General features: G+C 41.0%; 2 protein-coding genes across 2 annotated transcripts in view; one reads left to right on the top strand and one right to left on the bottom strand.

Annotated features, from left to right (window-relative positions):
- The window catches only part of EIF2AK4 (eukaryotic translation initiation factor 2 alpha kinase 4), a 52,571-nt gene extending 44,785 nt beyond the window's left edge, over positions 1-7,786 (top strand). The window contains exons 32-39 of the mRNA XM_063117719.1: positions 53-139; positions 1,561-1,673; positions 3,277-3,335; positions 3,668-3,765; positions 4,356-4,424; positions 6,217-6,261; positions 6,749-6,867; positions 7,447-7,786. Coding sequence (XP_062973789.1) covers positions 53-139; positions 1,561-1,673; positions 3,277-3,335; positions 3,668-3,765; positions 4,356-4,424; positions 6,217-6,261; positions 6,749-6,867; positions 7,447-7,504 — 648 coding nt within the window. The 3' untranslated portion in view covers positions 7,505-7,786. The remainder of the gene's footprint in view (positions 1-52; positions 140-1,560; positions 1,674-3,276; positions 3,336-3,667; positions 3,766-4,355; positions 4,425-6,216; positions 6,262-6,748; positions 6,868-7,446) is intronic.
- A 984-nt stretch (positions 7,787-8,770) lies between these two features.
- Positions 8,771-13,357, bottom strand: SRP14 (signal recognition particle 14). Its single transcript, XM_063118879.1, has 5 exons — positions 13,257-13,357; positions 12,007-12,079; positions 10,363-10,475; positions 9,974-10,006; positions 8,771-9,145 (listed from the first exon to the last, which is right to left on the bottom strand). Exons 1-5 carry the CDS (start codon positions 13,278-13,280, stop codon positions 9,056-9,058), a joined length of 333 nt encoding a protein of 110 aa, XP_062974949.1. The 5' UTR covers positions 13,281-13,357; the 3' UTR covers positions 8,771-9,055.
- Between the last annotated feature and the right edge of the window lie 4,294 nt (positions 13,358-17,651).

Below are 17,651 nucleotides of genomic sequence, written 5' to 3'. Positions count from 1 at the left end.
TGTAAAAACCTCATGTTTATATTTTGTTTTGTTTCCCTTATGATTGCTTTAGTCTCAGGAAGAATTACAAGAATATTGCAGGTGTTCTGGGATCGCTTATGTAGCCCTCATCTCCGATAAAGAAGGAAATCATGTAAAGGTAAAGTGTTTGGGATACATCTTTCCTTTCCTTTGCTCTGCAAAGTGCTGCAAAGCTTGGGTCTGAATGCACATGATGCAGCTGCCTTGCTGACACCACTTTGCATCATGGAAGAATGGTGGGATATAGATCTACAAAATAATATAAATCATTATTTAACATATTTTTGAAAGAAGGACAAAGGGCAGTAAGGCTGCCTGCTGTCCCCCCACCATTTTCTGAAATCAGTGGGTTGGATCCAAATAGCATGAGTGGAGCACAGTGGGGCTTTCCTTCCCAGCAAACGGAAGACTGAACAAGTAATTGCAACAAGTAATTCTCTCCACCCGTTACATGCAGAGAAGAAATCATACTATGGTTGCCGGAAAAGGAATTTCGAACGCCGCTGGAGCACTCTTTGATCATAGAGAAAGGCCTTGCAAAATAAGGGATTGCTGCTTTATTTAAAACGATTTTAGACTGCCTTTAAGGTTACCCCACACACACACACCTGCCCTCAAGGCGGCATACAAGATAAGAAAACAATTAACAACTATGAGAAAAATACAATAAAATCAATAAATAAACATTCAATAAAAATGCTATGAAAAACAGATAACAACTGCAGCCCGCAGGGTATTGAAAGGCCAACAAAAACAAGTTGGTCTTGAAAGCCTTCTGGAAGATGTGCAAACACGAGGACCTGATGAACCCCTGATGTAGCCAATTCTAGAAATGTGAGGCTACCACTGAGAAAGCCCCGTGCCCATGCACTCACCAGCCTGACTGCCCTTGGCAGTGGGCAAATGAGAAGGGTCTCTTCTGCTGACCTCAGAGTGTTGGCTGGCTGGTACAGATGAAAGCGGCCTTTCAAGTAACTTGGGTCCAAATTATTTAAGGCTTTAAATGTTAAAATCAGCACTTTAAGTTGGGCTCGGAAACACAGTGGCAGTATTGGTGCCCCATTGGCAGATCACCTCTCCCCCACCAATATCTGGGCGGCTGTATTCTGCACCAGCTGAAATTTCTAAACCATCTTCAAAGGCAGTCCCACGTGCAGTGCATTACAGTAGTCCAGCCTGGATGTCAGTTGAGCATGAATAAGTGAGGCAAGATCCTGCCTCTCCATGTAGTGTTGCTCCAGGCGTACCAGTCTAAGCTGGTAAAAAGGATTCCTGGCCACTGTTGTCACCTCGGTGTCCCCAGTTCACACGGAGTCCAGGAGCACTCCCAAACTGTGCACTTAACCTTCAGGTTTCTTATCCACCAGATTAATTATATTCCCACTGCATATCTTAGTTATGTTTTAAAAATAGCTTACTTAATTTGTAACCATGTCTCCTCTCCCTCCCCATTTCTAATTCTTATTCATTTTTTTCAGTTTTAAGAATATAAAAGTAATTCAAACACTTAATTTGTGTTTTGTTTTGGGTTTTTTTTAGGTGAAATCATTTGAGAAGGAAAGGCAGACAGAAAAAAGAATTTTGGAGTCTGATTTAGTAGACCATCTGGCCCAGAAACTGAGGACCAAATTTTGTGATGAAAGAAGTAACAGGTAGCTGTATTCGCAATTACTTGAGTGATAGGAGATTAACCATATGTTGTTGTTCCTTTGAATTGGCAAGTTAGGTGACGGCTTTTCAATGATTCATCCTTAAAGATTATAACCAATGTGCCACACAACCATTTTACTTGTTTCTAATAAGTCTTCAGTTAAGTGCCTCTTTATTTGGGTGTTATGTTGGGGCTATAAGCTTTGACTGAAATATTCTCATCTACGCACACTAAATTCAAATTATTTTGCTTCAAAATGTATCGAAGATGCACGAGAAGCATAAAAAGTTAGCCATTTGTACATTCGTTACATTTCATTGCTTAGTTTTGGGACTTTTAAAATTGGATTGATAGTGTATTTTCAGTCTTCGTTAGGGTTGATGCAAATTAACATAAGTGTTTGCTCCCTGTTTTAAATCCACTCAAATTGGGGGTCCAGCATATAGCAAGTGCATGGCTTGTTTGAATCAGGTGATACATGCTGGGCCAGACAGTCTTGCACTCAGCAGCGATCTGATGTTTAGGTGGGCTTGTGATGTAGCACTGTCTGTGCACGGATCCCACCCTACATGGGTGATGCAACAAACACAGAGAGCTCTAGTATAAGCACACTTTGAGGTTGTCACCATGGACCTGAACTTTGTCTCTTCAATCCACTATTACTTGTCTTATATTGGCCCTGTTCAGAAGACACCTTAAACCATGGCTTTAACCACAGTGGTTAAGCCAGAAAGCCGGGTTGTGTTCAGGAGACACCTTAAACCATGGCTTTAACCACAGTGAATAAGGTTTTTTGCTTTATTCACCATAGTTAAAGCCGTGGTTTAAGGTGTCTTCTGAATACAGCCCAGCTTTCTGACTTAATCACTGTGGTTAAAGCCATGGTTTAAGGTGTCTTCTGAACAGGGCCAGTGAATATTTTCTTTTAACAGTAAAGAGTGGCAGCTGAATAGTAAAAAGTGGTGTTTGAACAATATATGGCATAATCTACCCAGCCCTCTTGATACACTCTCATGCAGTTCTGAAATGCAGACATTGTGGATTTTGCCAATAGCTCGGGATAAATAAGTGCATATTTGAAAATACGTGTAAAATAGAGAACAGATTTCATGCAGTGAATAATGTAACTTTTTATTAAGCCACCGCTAGATTTGTATTCTCCCTCTGTTCACTCATAATATACAGTGGGTTGAATCCAGAGGTCTGTCGGTAGAAGGAGGCTGACATGGTTTTAGCTGATTCCTGCAGCCCCTGTACCCCCACCCACCCACCCCCCACACACAAATCTGCTCTGAAGGGTTGGGGGTACATGGAACAGTGGGGGGGGTGTGCTGGAGGAAAGGAGAAGCAGTGGAAATTGCTGCCCACTTCTCCGCCAGTGGGAACCTTCTCTGACACTTGAGCCCCTCTTTTTGTGGAAGGTCAAGTTTGCATCCAATTCACTGATTGTAGTTTAGATTTACTGACTCTGTTACAGTTTTATCCCGTTTTAATCTCTGCTGTCAGGCATTTAGATATCAATTTCTGTTATTAAAACTAAGAAATAGCAGTACTCAACAATATTTTGAATGACTTATTTGATTGTTTTACTTATTTCATTTTAGAGAAGCTTCTGATAATCTGCCAGTACAAAACTTAAAAGGATCATTTTCTAGTACTTCAGGTATGTAATGACTGTATTGTTGGACTTTACAATAATCTAGTGGCATTCATTACCCAGCTCATGCACATAGTAGGCACAGGTTGCTCATTAAGTTGTATAGTTTAGCAGCTTATTGCATGGAAATGCAATTCTGATGAAACCTATTTTTGTTTGCTGTTTATGTATTTAGTTTTGGAAGCAATTACAGTAGCTCTCTACAGTCTGGTACCCAAAATTTGTTCAAGGTGATGACACACTACAAACATAAGTCTTTTTATAGTATTGGTGTGGGTGTGTAGAGGAAAGAGGGAGAGTGAAAGAAGGGTTTCTGACAAATCTTTGTACCATTTTAGGTTTGTTTGAACCACATGGGACTGTAGTAATACCAAACATCTGCATTGTTCCACCCGAGAAGTTGTCTGCAAGTGCCAGGCGGCGGTATGAAATCCAGGTATTGAGGATGTAGCTCTCCTCTCATTAATTACTTTATCATATGCTTCTATAGCAGTAAAGCCTCACCACAAATAACATCCATGTCAGGGAGGTAAAAGGGAACAAAGAAAGGGCATTATTCGAAGTCAGAACGCTGGTTTATTTGGCTCAGTATTGATTGGCAGTGGCTTTCCAAGATTTAGACAGGGCTTTTACACAGTTCTAGTTGTGGGTGCTGGGAATTGAACCTAGCACCTGCTGCATGCAAAGGATGTGCTGTGCTACATGGTTAAAACCCTTCCTCACGGAAGAGGGGAGAAACCCACAGTAGCTCTCATCGAAGTTTCCCCATCTTTCAAAGGAGAGGTTTGCTGGGTTCTGTCCTGTTTCTGAAAACAGATTCCTTGGCTCAGTCTTGACTCGGTATAGCCCTAGAGTGGTGGCAAAGAATGTAGAAATTTGTCTGTAGGGGAGGAACTATTGGCAAGGTGATAGGGAGAAAAATGTAGGGTTTTTTGCTTGTTTGTTTTAATTTGAAAGGAAATCTTCTAATTTGAAAGAAAGCTTTTATTGTGAACTCTTCTCTTTGAATCCAATTGCAATTTTCAGGTACAAACTAAACTCCAGACCTGCATTGCTACTCTGCAATTGAAGACAACTGACGTTGAAATTATAGCAGTAAGTCACTTTAAAGGGTAGCTGGAATTGGCACTGTCCTTTTTCAGGGAAGCAGTTGTTTCTGGTAACTGGTTCAGAAATCTAACTAGGTAGGGATTGAGGTTGCTCTTTAGTACAGTTTACTCTCCAGGAAGGAATGTATTCCATTGACAGCGGCACGCACCATCCCTTCCAAAGAAAATGTTTACACATTTTGGACCTTTAACCCTTGTTAATGTACAGCATTCACTACAGTACAAACTATTTGGGTCCCCCAAAGTTTAACTGGCCTATGGAACTCTGCCATAACTTGTCAGCTGATCCTTGGTGCAGTAGTGAGGTTAGGGTGAGAGGTGTGTTGGCAGTACTGGCACTGTTTCTGCGGGCACCACGAAAGATTTAAGGGATCTTGGCAGCCTTGTAACTTTCTATGATAGCTGGGCTTGTAAACATTCAGTATGAAAATGAAAGAAGAGGGAAACTTAACATTAATTTTAAAGATTTCTAAATCGCCTTTTGGGACATAGGCTCTCAACGATGGTGTACAATTCTCAGATCATTAAAATACATTATTTATTACATTCCTATATCACCCAATAGCCAAAACTCTCTGGGTGGTTCGCAAATGCCTCTTGAAATGAACAGTACCAATTAATCCTATGGATACCAATGAAATTCTGATTGAAATAAGAATCTCTTAAAGATTTTGTTTTTAAAGAAAAAATTAACAGTGGAGCTACATGGATTTCGAGGTGAATTCCATAAATGTAGGATCTTTACTTGGCAATTGCCTGGATCTCCTGATTATTCTTAACCTCAGGGGAGAAAAAAGATTTCCCCCTTCCTTTATTGAGCTCTGCCAACACAAAAAAGTAGTATTTTTTGTGTTGGCAGAACTCAGTAAAGGAAGGGGGAAATCTGCTACAGTCATGCCTTAATTTGAAGAAGGTGTCAGCATCAATGTCTGAATCTACCCCACCCTCTTCCTAGATCTAGGTTCGGGGCAAGGAAGAATAAGCAGGACTGCTGGACTTCCCAGTGATAAATCCAGTTGATCACCACTTAAGACTTTACACAGCAATTTCAAGCTTTCTTGATTTGGTGCTTTAACATAGAAGTCAAGAACTGCACCAAAATGTATACACTATTTCTGTTAAAAGGTGGACAGGCAGGGGAACACCATCAACTAAAATCTGCAGCCATGCAGATATGTGCAGAGGCTGAGATACCAAACAGCACAAATCTTCAGTCATTTCCCCTCAAGCCTGAGCAGTTTAGGAGAAGTGCACCAAGGGCAGCTTCTCTTCTCACCCCCACTCCCCAATAAATCCACCCTACAGACTCTCAGCCTCCAATACAGCCCCCTTTCTCATTTGTACTCCCCTTTGCGAGTGAAAGCAACTGCTCTTTTACATAGATGACAGCCTTGTTAATTTCAGGGAGCCTGCAAAAGTTTCTTCACAGGCCAGTCCTCCACCCCATCACTGTTGACAATCCACATAAGCTAAAGGGGTAAGATGCTGAGGATTTGGAGGTAGATATGTTTGATTGCAACTATGATTGTAGAACATTCAAGACTCCCATTTTCCCTTTCAGGTTCACATTTTATCTTTGTTTCAGGAATAAGCTGTCCCCATTCATTATAGACGGCAATTGGAAGAAAGATTTGAGAAGTGTAGAAGCTGAATATTCAAATGTTTTGAGAATTAGTATTTCAGAGCAGTTTTGGATTAACTCGAGGCACAAATGAAAAGTGCTTCTCAAATATATCCCAGGCTTACGATACCATGACTTTTTGTGTTGTCTTTTGCAGGTAGATCTGCCCAAAGAAGCTCTAATACACTTTTTATTGTTAGAGGTAAAACTATGAATTTCTAATCTTGCTGTTAATGAAAGCCACGTAGTTAACAATAACTTGGAGATTAAAAGCAAACTTGAAAACGCTTGAAAGTTCCATTTGCCAGATGCAGCAAGGAAAAGATATTTCCTAGCGTAGAAGAAACTAGTTTATGCCTGTTTTAAGAGCAACATTTCCCAAGATATCAAAGACTGAGCCCCCTATACACACCTGCGAGTATGTGCCATTGAACTCAGTGCGGCTTACTTCTGCATAGACATGTAGGGATTGCACTGTAAATCAAGAGTATAATAGCACAGAATACTGGTTTTTTCTTACCTGCCTTTATTTGTCTAAATTACCTGTGGAAAAATACCTTAACTCTATGCATTTGAGCAGTTTGAAGAGTTAAGAGTTAGTGTCGAAAACCAAGCTGATATTCTCAATGTTAAAGTTGTCCCTGCTGTGCAAAAACATTTTTTTGCTTAAATAGTTATTTCCTTCTCAGTGTGATGCAGATGAACAAACCTTCTATACAACTGTGAAACAACTGATGTCACGACTGCCAAAGCAAAGATACCTTAAATTAATTTGTGATGAAATCTACAGTATGAAAATTGAAAAAAGGTGAGAGTACTTGCTGCATTGTCCATTTGAGTACTTATAAACAGGACTATTTATGCATACATGAGATTCTCATGTGGAACCTTGAATGTCATTTTGCAAATTTCAGGAAGTTGCAGACAGCATCAGGAGTCTATCATATCAAGAAGCAACCCCGAGTAGCTAAGGGCTCTCAGTAGTTCGCACCCAGTGGCTCCTTGGGGCAAAGCCCCTGACATGGTGCATCCCTAAAGTCCCAAGAGGGGCCTTTGTTTCAGGAGGGTGTAGAAGGCAGCCATATAGCTACACTGCAAAAACTTCTCCCTGTTTGCTTCAAACTGTATTGACTGCAAACACAGTCAATACTATGTGCTGGTATCTGTCACCTTCACACTAACAATGATGTTGCAGGCTTCAAACACTTGAACATGTTTAAATTAATTATTGCATTCTAAAAATCAAGTAAACCTGATGTGCACGTGCAAAGTATACATGGTAAGTTTCAGGTGTCTTACGGGTCACTCTTGGCATTATGGCACAGACACACATCTCATTATTACAGATGGCTGAAACTACTTCTAATGTTTTGCCCGTTTCTTTCAGAGTGCCTGTGCTTGTCCTCTACAGTTACAGAGATGACTGCTACAAAATTATATTTTAGTTATGAACGTTTAAAGAGATTAAAGTTATTTCAGTGATAATGTGAATGAACATTTGCGCACACTCTTGTTCCTGAGAGAAATGCCAAGTCCTGGTGTCAAGGGCAAGACTGGGACAATTACTACCATTGAAGTATTAAGGGTCTAGTTCCTGTGCCTCACTTTCTTCATGTGTATTCTATAAAGCTGTAAATATTTCCAGAATATATTGTACAGTAACATTTTTTAAAATAAATAAATAAATAAAGCTGTGTTCTGGTGCTCACATTGTTGTTTAACAAAGATCAGCTGCTGTAAGCATTTGTGTCTGAAATAGTCAACAAGTGGAGATTTACTAAAAGGGGTTTTTCACGCCCATAGCACCTAGCCTCCTGTTCTTGTTGGAAATAGTACTGATCTTCTCTCACATAAGGAGACTGCTGGAAACTCCTGCAAGTTATGACAGACATTCCTCTCCTTCTCCCCGCACACTGGAATATGCATATCACTCCAATCTTTTTTTCACCTTGATGGATCTTTACTTATGGGATAAGCAGAGAAACACTATCTATCCCTGGACATGGAGGGAGTAAGCAGCACACAAGACCCGTTTTCCTTTTCTATCAACGCTACTTATTGCTCTATATACTCTAGGCCGATATAACTCTGCTAGTCAAACAGCAAAGCAACCTCTCTAGCTGTTCAAGCTACCTACCTTCCCTCATTCTATGCCAGCAGCTGTTCTGTTGACATATTCATTCGTTTCAGAGACTAGTTTTAATTTATTTTTTTACTAGTAGCTTTTTAAAGGGGAAATTTAGCAGTTACTTCCCTCAAGTGATTCTATGAACAGCCAGAGATTATACAGTACGCTGTAGGTATTGATACAGTGGTATTAGGCAGCCTTCCCCAATCTGATGCACTCCAGATGTTTTAGACTACAACTCCCAGAATTCCTGACTATTGGCTAGGGCTGATGGGAGTTGAAGTGCAAAACATCTGGAGGGCAACAGGCTGCAGAAGGCTGGTATTTAATCTAGGTAATACTGCTGCTATTATGCCAGAAGGAAAAATGCATTCCAGTTCACAAGATCAGGAAGACCTTTCAATTTATCCAATTGTGAATGATTAACTCCTGCACATAAATACTAGTTCCATTTTAAGCTTGGATAAACATTAAACTCTTGAGTCCCTGAGGCATATTATTTAAAACAATATAGGTAGTAAAGCATAACTACTTCCAAATAGAGAATAAAGGGAAGGAATGAGTTTCAGTATAAGTAAGAGCATTTCATATAACAATTCTTTATTTTTGTACTATTCCCAAAATGATCAGTTTTCCCAATCACCCTCTCAAACATAATAAAACCAAGACAGATATAACATTAATTAGCAACTGCAACATATGCCTTGTGGATACTCATTTCTGCATGCCACAATCCAGATGGCACTTTCAGTTTTAACAAAATGTTTATATTCCAGTTATCTGCTGGAAGGGAAGTCAAAAGATAAGGGGTAACATGAAGAAAAGTTTACAGTTTGGGTCCATTGTTGGCATGGAAACATTTGTTCCATCACTGTGTTGCTTTGCTTTTCTTATTTTTGCTTTTCTTGTCTTTCTTCTTTAAACCATCCATATTAGCTCTGAGCAAATTTGAATAGGCCTGCAACCAAGAAATAGGAGCGTTTAAGGAAATACACTGAAAGGCCATGAAAAGATTATGAACAATTTATTTGCAGAGTCAAGAGTATTAATATATATTTATTCTTTATTTATTTACAAAATGTGTATACCGCACCGTATCTGAAATGGATTCCAGAGCAGTGAACATAAGAATTAAAACAGTAAACGATACAAAAATTAAAGCACCATTATTATACTTTAAATAATAATAATAATAATAATAATAATAATAATAATAATAATAATGCCAATTAAAAAAAACATGGTTGTCAGTAAAGAAATGCTTCCTGGAATGTTTTCAGGAGGCACCAGTGTTGGTGCCTGCTTGACCTCCAGGACAGGGAGTTCCAAAGAAAGAGGCCACCATGCTGAAGGCTCTTTTCCTGATGGACTGCATTCAGGCCATAGGTCTATGTGGAACCACCAGCATGCCCCTGACGACTTCAATGACTGGGGAGGTTAATAAGGTAACCTGGTCCCAAGTTGTTTAGGGCTTTGTCTACTAGTACTAAAACCTTAAACCTGGCCCGGTAGCAGATAGGCAGCCAGTGGACTTCCCTCAGCAAAGGAGGCACATGCTGAAAAGGGGCAGCTCCTGTCAACAGCTGAGCTGCTGCATTCTGCACTAGCTCCAGCCTCAAGGGCAGATCCTCATTGAGTGCAGTGCAGTAATCCTATCTTGTGATTATGGTTGGAAGTGGCTGTCCTTTCCTAGAAGGTGCTGCACCTTCATTCATGTATTAATTTTAGTGATGCGAAGTTAATCCGTAATTGTTCTGAAATGGAAGTGAATCAGATAAAAGCTTACCATCTGGAATTTGTTGACCTCCTTTGAACTCACCTATAAGAAATCAATCATGTTACAATTTATTAAGATGAAATGTCAATATTCAAGAACTACAAGTCCGTCTGATCACCATTTTTAGCTGAATAAAGCGGAAATTATACTTTAGCAAGGGTTACAGGATCTTAATATTGCTCAAGCCCATGCAGCGAGTTTCAGGGGGATGAGAAAAGCTGCTCTTGAAAGACATTGAAAAATTTAAACTTGGAAACTATACATTTAGAATAGCGTTGATAAAAAAAGTCAGACAAACTTTATTTGTGACAATTTCCATGTAACGTTGCCCACTCCTTTTTAGCCCCAATTACGTTAGGTATCAACTAAATGCTCTTCCATCAAAGAGTACAACCTACCACTGTGCTTATCTTTTTCTTCCCATCTGTTGCTCTAAGAAGACATTTGTTGTCGACAGGCTCAAACCCCTCAACGTGTCCCTTCCGTGGAATGGGTCTTGTCCGACCATCATCTATATTAAAGAGAAGCATATGCGCTAGTAAATTGGATTATGCAAGAGAACACTGAAATGCAGGCTTTGCACTTCTTTGACTTTGAACTTCATATCAAATATTAAGATTCTCAATGTACAATGTGAGAAACAAGACCTTTATTAGACTGTCGAGTTTCTGTTAAAGATTGTTTTTTAAATAGTAAGTACATATAAGACTATTTACTAAAAGCCAAAGGAACTTTGTCATGCCCCAATCCTGCTAAAATCACCTTTCTCCTCACATTGGAAAACAAAAAGATTTGCACACATTTTTATAACCTAAGGCTTATGATTCAGGCATGGAAAAGGGAGCAGGAATTAGCTCAACTTGTCTCCAATTAACATGATATAATCAGACCTGGAGGCAAGAGACCTCTCAGAAAAACCCACCACTGCTTTCTTAACTCTTTCATGGAAATGCCTCCTCTGGAGACAGACCAGACCAGAGCATATTTTTCAGAAAAGTTTAAATGATTTATCTAGCTTTCCTTTGGGCCCCCAATGTGAAGACAGAGGATTGGAGACTGAATATTTACTGTATTTAACTAAAATCCATGTTCTGCAGTTGCTGGGGAACACGGGTGGGAGGGTGCTGCTGCACTGTGTCCTGCTTGTGAATCGCTGGTTGGCCACTGTGTGAACAGAGTGCTGGACTAGATGGAGCGTTGGTGCAATCAAATATGGCTCTTGTTATGTTGTTAACTGTTAAACTCACCAAGCTGACAATTCCCCCCATATCTACTATTCTCTGCTCTCAATGTTTGGAATGGGGCAAGCTAATATTCCAGGGATGGGGAGTTTGTCCCCACCCCCACAGGTGTTGGACTCCAACTCATCTGGGGCCCCACAGCTTCTCCACCCCTGCTATTCACTGTATATGGCAAAAGTGTGACTGCTCCTTTTCCAGCAACACAATGCTATGGGGAAAGCCTGCATGGGACAGGAAGCAATGGGCACACCTGGCCCAACACATGCTGAAGAGGCACCAGGAGGATACAAAGCACTGTGGTAGTAAGGTTCTTAGAGACATTGTTTTATTTTAGATGCACTACTTCATTCACTGATTAAATTACAGTGTCCAAACAAAGTGAAGCAGTCATCTAACTTGCCCAAACACTGCAAAGATTATTTTTAAATTTCCACTATTTTTAATCAATTAATGCATTACTCAGATTACCCAGTTGAATTTTAAGATGCCTTTTTTAATGGTGTGCTGCTTTAAATGGTGCACTGGTTTTAAATGTTTGAATTAGTTTTATGTATTTTATGGTGTTTTTATTTGTGTTGTACCCCGCCTCGATCCAGAGGGAGAGGTGGGTAACAAATAAATTGTTGTTGTTGTTGTTGTTGTTATTAAAGAAGAAGCTTCTCAGACCAGCATGCTGACCTGGATTGCAGTTCAACTGCCTTACCACAGACAAATTATCCCTCGTGGATTTTTAACAGGAACAATGTTGAAGAAAAACAGACATGTTCACTATTCTGAACTGCAGTAGTAGTTAATACTTACATTTCTTTAGTGTTATATAGACACTGCCTGTGGTCCTGCATTTTTGAAAAAGCCTTGTTAATTCTGTCAAAAACTGCAAACAAGAAAACAATGTCTGATTAAGAATTGTCACAGACAAAAAATAATTCTAGTTAGCCAAAAATAATCCATTTTCAAAGCTGTTTACAATTCCAAGAACGTATTACAATGGACACTTCTCTAAGTTAATGTTCTGTATATTTTAAGACTTGAACCAGTACAAAGCTGAATGATTTAAGCCCAATGTGGACACAATTGTAAGGTTACGTTCCTCAAAAAAGGTACCCTAAACAGGAAACTTTAATGTCACTTAATAAAATTGCCCGCAATCATTAGCTTTCAATGAGTTATTTGAAATGTTCTGAATCTTCTCTGATATATTTTATTTATTACATTTCTATGCTGCCCAATACCTGAAGCTCTCTGGACAGTTTACAACAATTAAAACCACAAAGTGCAGCAACACCTGAATGTAATATTAACATGACACAAAATATCCCAAACCCAGCTGAGACAAAAAGGCCAGCATTTTGGTGGTGCTGTTTCCAGCCTTCAGTGTCACCTGCAAGCTTACTGCCCATGTGAGCAAAGAATCCAAAAGAGCTCCAACAGCTTGATTTGTGCTCAGACTCAATCCCTGCGTACATAAAAGTAATAAGATGGAAGTGCTTCTGAGCAGGTACAGAGCGCATTTTTCTCCAACTTGTGTAACTAGGGTTAATTATGGGGGGGGGTACTGGAGTGTATCTCTGTAGACATCAAGCACTTAAATTCTCTTTCCTGAGTTTCCAGATCAGATTCTGGGAAGGTGTGATGGAGAAAACAGAGACGTCCTAGAATACGTAGCCCAATGGGGCGCACCACTAGCCAACCCTGCCCCCACCTGCATCTGCTCTACTAGCGAAAGGGAAAAAAAGACTTAATCAAGGGCAGGTGGGCAACGTGTCTCCCCACCCACCCATCCACGCACGCCAGATGTTTTGGGCTGCATTCCCCTCATCGCTCGCAACCAGCTGTGCTGTCTAGGGCTGATGCGACTCGCAGGCCAAAGAATAGGGAAGGCCACAAGTTGCCCAGCCCTGCATTAAAGCATTTGGCGGCCAGTCACAGAAAGCGGCGTTTGGGGGCCCAAAGGGCGACAAGGCAGCCGCCCCCTCGCGTCAGTGACCACGGCCCACACGCTCGGGAGAACGAGGAAGGCCCCGGGAGAGAGCAGCAGGCCGCGGCCGCACCTGCTCGCTTTCCAGCAGCACCATCGCGCGCTGCTTCTTCCCTCCGTCTTCTTCCTGGGCAGCGCAAGTGCAGCCAGCGAGCGCCCCGTCACGATTCCGACTGCGACTGACCGGCCCGGAAACGGAACTGCTCTCGGTACCACCGAGCACGCCCCGAGCGGTGAGGCTAGAAAGGACACCATGGCCAGCTCGCTGTTGCCCCCGCAAGGCTCCAGCCCAACACTGCAACCAGCGGCAGCCTGTCGCCCCAAGCGCCGCTGCGGACTGTGGCTGAAAGAAACCCGAGTGGGTTAAAACAGAGCCACCATCCAGTCCCCGAGCCTCGTTTCATCACCTTTGTTCGCTAGCCCAGGGGATGTGGGGAGGAAATAGCTCTGGGGCAGCAGCAGAACACCACACAGGAGGTGCCAGATCCGTCCCTGGTATTTTCAGCTAAAAAGGGAGCCGTCAGAATAGACCAGCTTTCCCCAACGACATAGCTGGTGGAGGGCATCAGGTTGGGGAAGGCTGGAATAGGCAGCACCTGACCGGTTGGACTAATAGTCAGTCTGACCCGGTATAAAGCAGCTTTCTGTGTTCCTGATTCTCAAAAATGTCCCTTCAAGAAGAGAGCGTGGGAGAGGACCTACTCCTCACCATTTCATACCCATTCCTTTATTTTCCCAGGAGAATGGGCCATTTTTAATAGAGATTTACCACTGGAAATAAGGAATGCCTATTCAGTTATATCTGTGAGAATGTGATAGTCTAAGTCTGGCTTCCCCAGCCTGGTGACCTCCAGATGTTTTGGCCTATTACTCCCAACAATTCTAAATCCAGTCTATACATTACTTTCAGAAGCTTCCAGTTGCTTTTTCTCCTCATGGAAATGAGATCCTTCCACATGCACTGTAAAATGGGGGTCAGATGGATCTCAGCCATGACTATTTCCCTGATCTCCAACTTGGCAGAATGTGCTGCTTCCAAATAGTGAAAATTCTAGTCTTTTAGCTTTGCTATTATTGTATTTTAAATCTCTACATTGCTGCTAGGTTTTATTTTGGTTGTATTTTTATATTGTAATTTTAAGCTTCCATATTTTATATTGTTTTATGCTGTACTTTGTGGTTTTAATTTCTGTGAACCATTCAGAGAGCATTGGCTATTGTGCAGTATAGAAATGTAATAAATAAATAATATGATATGATATGATTACAACAGCTGAGATGTGTAAGGCTGAAAGCTTTATGCAGGCTGTTGTTGCTGCTGTCGTCGTCATCATCATCACCATCAACATCATTTCTTTACCACCCCTAGCTGAAGCTCTCTGGGCAATTTACAAAGGTTAAAAACATGTTACACTGTTCATATGAGTTAAATTAGTTTTGTGTGTAAGGGTGCTTTCTCCTGTACAGCATCCTGACACATAGAAATCAATAGACATTTTTCTTATCATTTTATCTCCATGCCTGAAAAAGCTTCACCGGCTAAGTTTCTGTATCAGGCTGCTGTGAAAGGCACTGTGGCACCAGAGCCAAAAAAAACAAAACAACAGTGAATGAAAGTGGCCTAAAATACCCTCTAAAGAAGTCTTCAGATTTTGCCAAACTACATGGTTAGATATAGGACTGACTGGACTTGCAGGCACATTCCCTTGATTCAAAAACTCTGAGTAAGAACCATTCCCCAGCAGTTCCCATTCAGCCCTTTGAAATACAAAACCCTCCTGGAAAGTGCTGGCACCCTTAAGATGCATTGAACTACAACTGCTTGCTGGGAATGATGGGAGATGTAGTCCAACACATCTGGAGCTCATCAAGTTGGAAAAGCCTGAGTTAATAGCTTCTTTCAGCCATTTCTCCACTTGTAGAAGAAACACATGCAGGAGGTGCCCATTGGCCCTCCCTCCAATGTCACCATCTCCACTGGCCCCACCCCCAACACCATCACACCCCACTGGCCCCACCATAAGAGCGCAATCTATTTGTCAATCTACATGTCTATTCAGAAGACACACTGAGTTCAGTGGGACTTACTCTCAGGTAAGTGGGTATAGTATTGCAACCTGATTTACAGAGGTGCTCCACATGATCAGGAACTCCAATCGCACTGCCCTTTTCTGCTATTAATCTGCTGTTTTTAGTGTTTTATTGTCATTTGATGTTATTGGTATTTTATTGTTCTTTAATGAGAGCTGTCCCTGAGAGCTCAAATTTGAGCCTGAAGAGATGGGAATTTAAAATAGAGAAAAAAGTAAATAACAATTCTTTGACTGTTCGGATATGACTTGCAAAAGTTTTCCTATTTCTCTACGAAACCCTAATGTGAGATAAGGCAGGTGCTGCCTACTCCTTTCTGACATGAATCCTTTAACAGAAGTCTGCTTGTGTTTTGCCACTGTAGCAATAGGAGGCACTGTGATTGCATAGAGAAACTAATGTCAATCTTCTGTTCCTGAATGAGAAGTTTTAAAAAGTTAACAGCAGGAACTGGCCTTTTGTTGTAACTTGGATTGACTTTATAATGCTTAATGCAAGACATAATGACAAACAGCAATCATCTTTGAAGTTATCTAAGCAGGGGCACTAAAAGAAAGATGCATTGATTTGAGATCATATTTAATGGATTAACTTTTCCAAGGACATTCAGTGTGCCATTAATATTTCTGGAATTGCAAAGTAAATTATCCAGACCAAGAGCCATTCCACAACGTTATAATAACATTATTATTATGCTGTTGTGAGGACTACCTAGAGACCTCACTCCCTGTTGTGCTAGTTGTTATTATTCACTTAATTGTCCATTTTAACTGCTCATATTGTGGTTGAAGTCAAGCAAAGCACATCACAATCCTAATTGGCTTCACTATTGCTGATTCCTTTTTAAAACTGCTAAACATTATTATTCCCAAGTGGAGACTGGAACCCATCTTATTGGTTTTAAAATAGGGATACCAAGTCTTTTTTTCTTCTGGCAGGGCTCTTGTGTCTTTAACAGCTGTGTAGCAGCTGGAAATTTATCAGATTGAGTTCTCCCTTGTACAGACATGGAAGAGCCTAATTTTCAGAATTTCTCCTTGATGCTCTGAATTTCTCCTTGACGCCCTTATGGCACAATCGTATGAATGTTTGGAAAGAAATTCTTACTACTCCCAGCATTCCCCAGCCAGCCATGATGATTGCGCCCTTAGTCAGTCTAACTGGTGGATCCTACATAAAGCCAAATGAATCCCTCATTTGGATTCACTGTAGGTGCTTCCAGGCAAAGCTTTTATTGAGCAATTGCTCCATCTTATTCACAGCATTTTATGGGGGTCCAGACATCACCATCTTCCATTTGTAGCCCTCCCATGCTTTCCCACAGCTTCTTCCAACATTTTTCTTACCAGAATAACTCCACTAAGTAAGAAATGTCAGGATATTCATTCCATTTATATCCCACTTTTTTTCCTCCAAGGAACCCAAGGCGGCATCCATAATCCTCCTCTCCATTTCTATCCTCACAACAACAACCCTGTGAAGTAGGCTGGGCTGAGAGTCTGTGACTGGCCCAAAGTCACCCAGTGAGCTTCCATGGCTGAGCAGGGACTAGAACCCGGATCTCTCAACTCTCAGTCCAACACTCTAGCCGCTACACTACACTGGCTCTCAATAGCTGCACGATCCCTTTTGATTGATCAAGGGGCTGGAACAGCTCTCCTGCAAAGAAAGATTACAATGGCTGAGCCTGTTAAGATTAGGGGGAAAGGCAAGTAAAGGGACAGGTGTACAAAATTATGCATAATGTGGAGAAAGTGGATACAGAAACATTTTTCTCCCTATTTCCTGATAGTAGAGCCTGAGTCATCCCATGAAGCTAACTGGTGGGAGATTCAGGACACATAAAAGGAAGTATTTCTTCACACAGTGCATAGTGCACAGTGCATCGCTACCACAAGATGTAGAGATGGCTACCAACTTGGATGGCCTTAAAAGGGGATTCATGGAAGATAAGGCTATCAATGGCTACTAGTCATGATAGTTATATGCTTCTCCCAGTATCAGAGGCAGTATCCCTATGTATGCCAGTTGCTGGAGAACCTGAGCAGGATGGCGCTATTGCATGCATGCCTTACTTTTGGTCTTCCCACAGGCAGCTAATTGGCCACTGGATGAACAGAAAGCTGGACTAGATGGACCCTTGGTCTGATTTAGTAAGGCTTTTCTTATGATTGTTGGTTCTTTTATTTATTTATTTATTTAATTTATATACCGCCCCATAGTCGAAGCTCTCTGGGCAGTTTACAAAAGTTAAAAACAGTGAACATTAAAAAGTATCTGATCTAGCAGGACCCTTAATAAAAATGTTTGGAGACTATTGTTTTCATAAATTCCTATTTTGTCTAGCAGAACCCTAAATAAAAATGTTTGGAGACTA

The sequence above is a fragment of the Elgaria multicarinata genome, chromosome 2 (genome assembly GCF_023053635.1).
Source record: "Elgaria multicarinata webbii isolate HBS135686 ecotype San Diego chromosome 2, rElgMul1.1.pri, whole genome shotgun sequence".
Classification (NCBI taxonomy): domain Eukaryota; kingdom Metazoa; phylum Chordata; class Lepidosauria; order Squamata; family Anguidae; genus Elgaria; species Elgaria multicarinata.
This window is presented reverse-complemented; position numbering and strand designations above follow the sequence as displayed.